Raw genomic sequence first — 3,835 nt, forward strand, 5'->3', positions numbered from 1 at the left:
GGTGGTAGCTGTAATGACGCCAGTGGTAGCATGGTGATCGGGTGGTGGCTTATGCTCCAAAGAATAAATCACAGAACTACATTCAAGGGATATCTAAAAAACCAAATTTGATGTGAGATCACATGGATTATGCATATGGAGTGATATGTAGTTTTTAAAGCTAAAAGTGACAAAAATTATTCTTGACCAATACATTCAGTAAAAGTCTTATTCATGGTTGCTGGTCATGGCGAATATTAACCAGGATAAAACTAAACGAAACTTCAAGGTGAAAAATTGTATCCATAAGAAGCCAAGTGTAAGAAAAAAAGTAGCAAACAAAGTCTAAGAACAGAGCAGAAAAGTGTATTTGAGAGAGGGGGGCAGAGGAAATAAACATAATATATGTATGCACACACATAATCATAATATACGTACGCAGACACCAAAGGACATACCCGGGCAACATTAACAACGATGCTGAAATTGTCAACGATACTTCCAATATCATTGTCAACTCTCTGCTGCAATGATTTCTGCTTCTGAGCAGCAGCAGCAGCCGCCGCAGCTGTGGGACCACCTGCCCCGCTTGTGCCTCCACCTGCCCCGCCCTTATTCATTGTTAAAATTCAAGTTTCTGCTTGTCACACCATTGGAACAGAAAAAAACCAGTCAATACTCAATACATGAGTGGTAGGCCAACCAGAGCTAAAGAAACTTCCAATGGTCGCAAACTAAGTTGCTATATCAAATATAAAATTAAATTTTACAATTGAATCACAATGATTACAAATATTCATTCAAAATTGAAATTGTTTGACTTGGCTTTGATAAAATACTTAAAAGTTGCCCTTATCTAAAATAGTGAGAACCAGAAGTACTAGAATCATTGGTTATATTAGTACTTGTGATGATCTTATCAACTTTCTGAAACCAAACAAAACCTCAAATTAGTACAAAGCCATAAATGGAACGCACTTTAAAATTCAAATAAAACTGACCTGTTTGAACTAAATGTGTATTACATGATTTAAACAAGAAGAAACCAATGCCCCAAACTAATACTGAAACACAACAGAAAACATAAAGCAGTGACCCCTGGGATTGCATGGCATCCTTCCACATGATCCTATCTAAGGTCAACTCCTTTTTAACCTTTCAAACTTTTCTTTTGCTTCAATCAGAATTAAACAAATCCAAAAATCAAAGAAAAAGTAATATTAGTTCCATAAATTCATAGTGGTTGGTGAGGAAAGCAAACACGTTAGGCATACAAGTAACCCACATACATGTGATATTTTACCATTTCAAAAAGCCTTATGTTATTGAGTCAACAGGACAGTCGTTCCATTTCTTCAACATATACAAAAAGGTCAATTCCTGAGATGGGTGCTATGCAAGTTTAAAAAAAATGGTGTATCATTCTCCTTGTGCAACATCTAGGCTCAATATTTTGATTCATATTTAATTATTAATTGTAGCACGAACTTCTCCAGTAGAGGCAAATATATTTTTATTTGCAAGAAATTTTTTATCTTTCATCTCAGCTTCAGTTGCTTTTGACACTATTCTTCATGAACTAAAAATTAGAAGTTCCAAAATGGGTGATGTCTATAGTTCTCTTCATGAGCTATATTCAGATAATTCTGTTGTATTATATCCCTATAAATGAGATTCGGATGTGAATTGCATTGTATGCCTAGAATGATGAAAATGAGTAACAACTAACAAAGGTATCTTCTCTTTGGTGACAGCTAATGTGAATAAATGCTACCATTATGTTTAAACGGGCTACTTCGACGTGTTGCAAACAGGGGTGATTTCAGCAAGTAAAAATGGGTCCTTGATGTGTGGATCAATGGTGGTTAAAGAAACGCAAAGAAGTGAAGGAAACCCAATTGAGATGAAAAGAGAGGAATCTAAAGTGCATCCAATGGAGTTCTAATAGCAGCAAAAGAGAGGGAATACACAGTTGAAGGAGAGACAAATACAGAGAACAAATTTCTCGTGTAGTTCAAAGCTTCTGCTGGTATGATTCACGAATCATGAAGAGCATCAATCACATCCCTAAAACAGATAGACAAATGATCTGCGCGTGCAATTCTCTCGAAGAACACGTGATACTTGTAATAGGAACAGGATCTGATCGAAGTTCCTGTGGACGCAATACTTGAATAAGATCAGCTCCAAATATATACACAAGTCTCTGTTGGTTGATGATGTGCAATATTGAACATAAAGTGTTAGCCTAACAGCACGGTCATGWTGAAGAAATAGCAGGAAATTGCATGGCCATGTACTGATGTACAATCACAGTAAGGTTTATAGCGAGTTCGTTATACACCACAGAAGGGCAGAAGTGTAATTTGCAGAACATATGCACATATGGGCTTTTACACAGATCGGGAGTGAAAACACACACAGACAGAGAGTGGATACACAGGGAGGATTTGAGTATTGTACAGACCTGGAGTATACAGGAACAAAGGTACACAAGAAATTGAGGTCCACACTCTCTGAACTTTTTTGGGGATTATTCACAACGAATGCACACCAGGGGTGCTAAAAATTCTGCACCTATATACCGATATACAGTGATGACACCATTTTACAGATCTATACACAGGTTCAGTTTGTATAGATGTGAGATAAAGAGTGATATACTACATCATAAATACTCCGGACTGCATAGTAATTTTTTGGGGGGCTTATACACAAACACGACTACACAATAGATAGAAGATATTAGCTGGTGCAGCAATGTGAATGGTTTAACAAGTGGTAGACATGAAGAAACTTTTTTCTCTGTATTGGAGCTGAATTGAACCAAATGGAGAAACAAAATCATGTCTACATTCTTCAGCACAATTGACACAGGAAGATCCACTTTTAAGTTTTACAATTTCTAATTTTGTAAATTTTGTTTTTCAAAGGTGGAGATTGAAAAACTGATTCCTATTTTCTCTGCTTCCTTATTAATGATCGAGTAGATTTCCATTATTCCATAGGGATTTAATTGATGTAGGTGAAATGGATGAAGTGATTGTGTCTATTGATTGAAATTGATATTATGATGGTCACTTAGTTCGTTCACGCATTGTGCTTACAATTAGTTAATAGAATGACAACCCAGCGCTATCCGATTACCGGTTGAACCCAGCCTTCCAAGACCGCTGTTTATTTCATTTGTCTCGTCTAATAAGGAATCACAAGATACGGAGTGAAGCAAACCACAATCATCATCCACGAAGATCTAGCTTAAATAAAGAGACAACGCTTTCTTCCAAGAAAAACAACAACACAAAAAAGAGTAATTTTTTTGCTAGGGTTGGAGTTGCTCTTACTATAGCTACATTCTACCTAAATCAACATAAAAATTCAGGTTTATTAAATGTATCAACTCTTCCACAAAACTCAGACCTCAAATCCAACAAATCAAATTCAAAATTTCACAAATAACGGATAGATTAGAAATCTCCACATCGATTATATACTAATATGAATGAAGAAGATAAGCACCTGAATGAAGGTACGGGGGTTCGGCCCCCTCCTCTCTCTATATCTCTATAGCGTTGCAGGCAGAGAGGGTCGTTGTTTATTGTTTAAGCTTTTTAGGTTTTCCACTTGAGTAAAGGGAGAAGGAGAAGAAGGAATGGAAACAAAACACATAAAGGGGTGTTTGTGATTGCTAATTCGAAACTAACTTATACAAAGTTGAGGTTAATTTCTTAAAAAAAAAAAATTATTATAGGTTTGACACATATATAAATTACTAGAAGCGTACTCGCACAATGCATCAAGATACATCATGATTTTAATATTTCATTTTATTTTTTATCTCAGTCGATGTTATAAT

At 35.9% G+C, this 3,835-nt stretch overlaps 1 protein-coding gene across 1 annotated transcript in view; it reads right to left on the bottom strand.

The window, feature by feature from the left end:
* Positions 1 to 3,618, bottom strand: part of LOC112523293 (mediator of RNA polymerase II transcription subunit 22a-like) — a 6,869-nt gene extending 3,251 nt beyond the window's left edge. Inside the window, exons 1-2 of the mRNA XM_025132828.1 lie at positions 3,499 to 3,618; positions 438 to 616 (exon numbers count right to left, since the gene is read on the bottom strand). Of these exons, the coding sequence (XP_024988596.1) occupies positions 438 to 599 (162 nt within the window). The 5' untranslated portion in view covers positions 600 to 616; positions 3,499 to 3,618. The remainder of the gene's footprint in view (positions 1 to 437; positions 617 to 3,498) is intronic.
* Positions 3,619 to 3,835: the final 217 nt, after the last annotated feature.

This window comes from Cynara cardunculus, assembly GCF_001531365.2.
Source record: "Cynara cardunculus var. scolymus isolate 2C chromosome LG 12, CcrdV1, whole genome shotgun sequence".
In the NCBI taxonomy this organism is placed as follows: domain Eukaryota; kingdom Viridiplantae; phylum Streptophyta; class Magnoliopsida; order Asterales; family Asteraceae; genus Cynara; species Cynara cardunculus.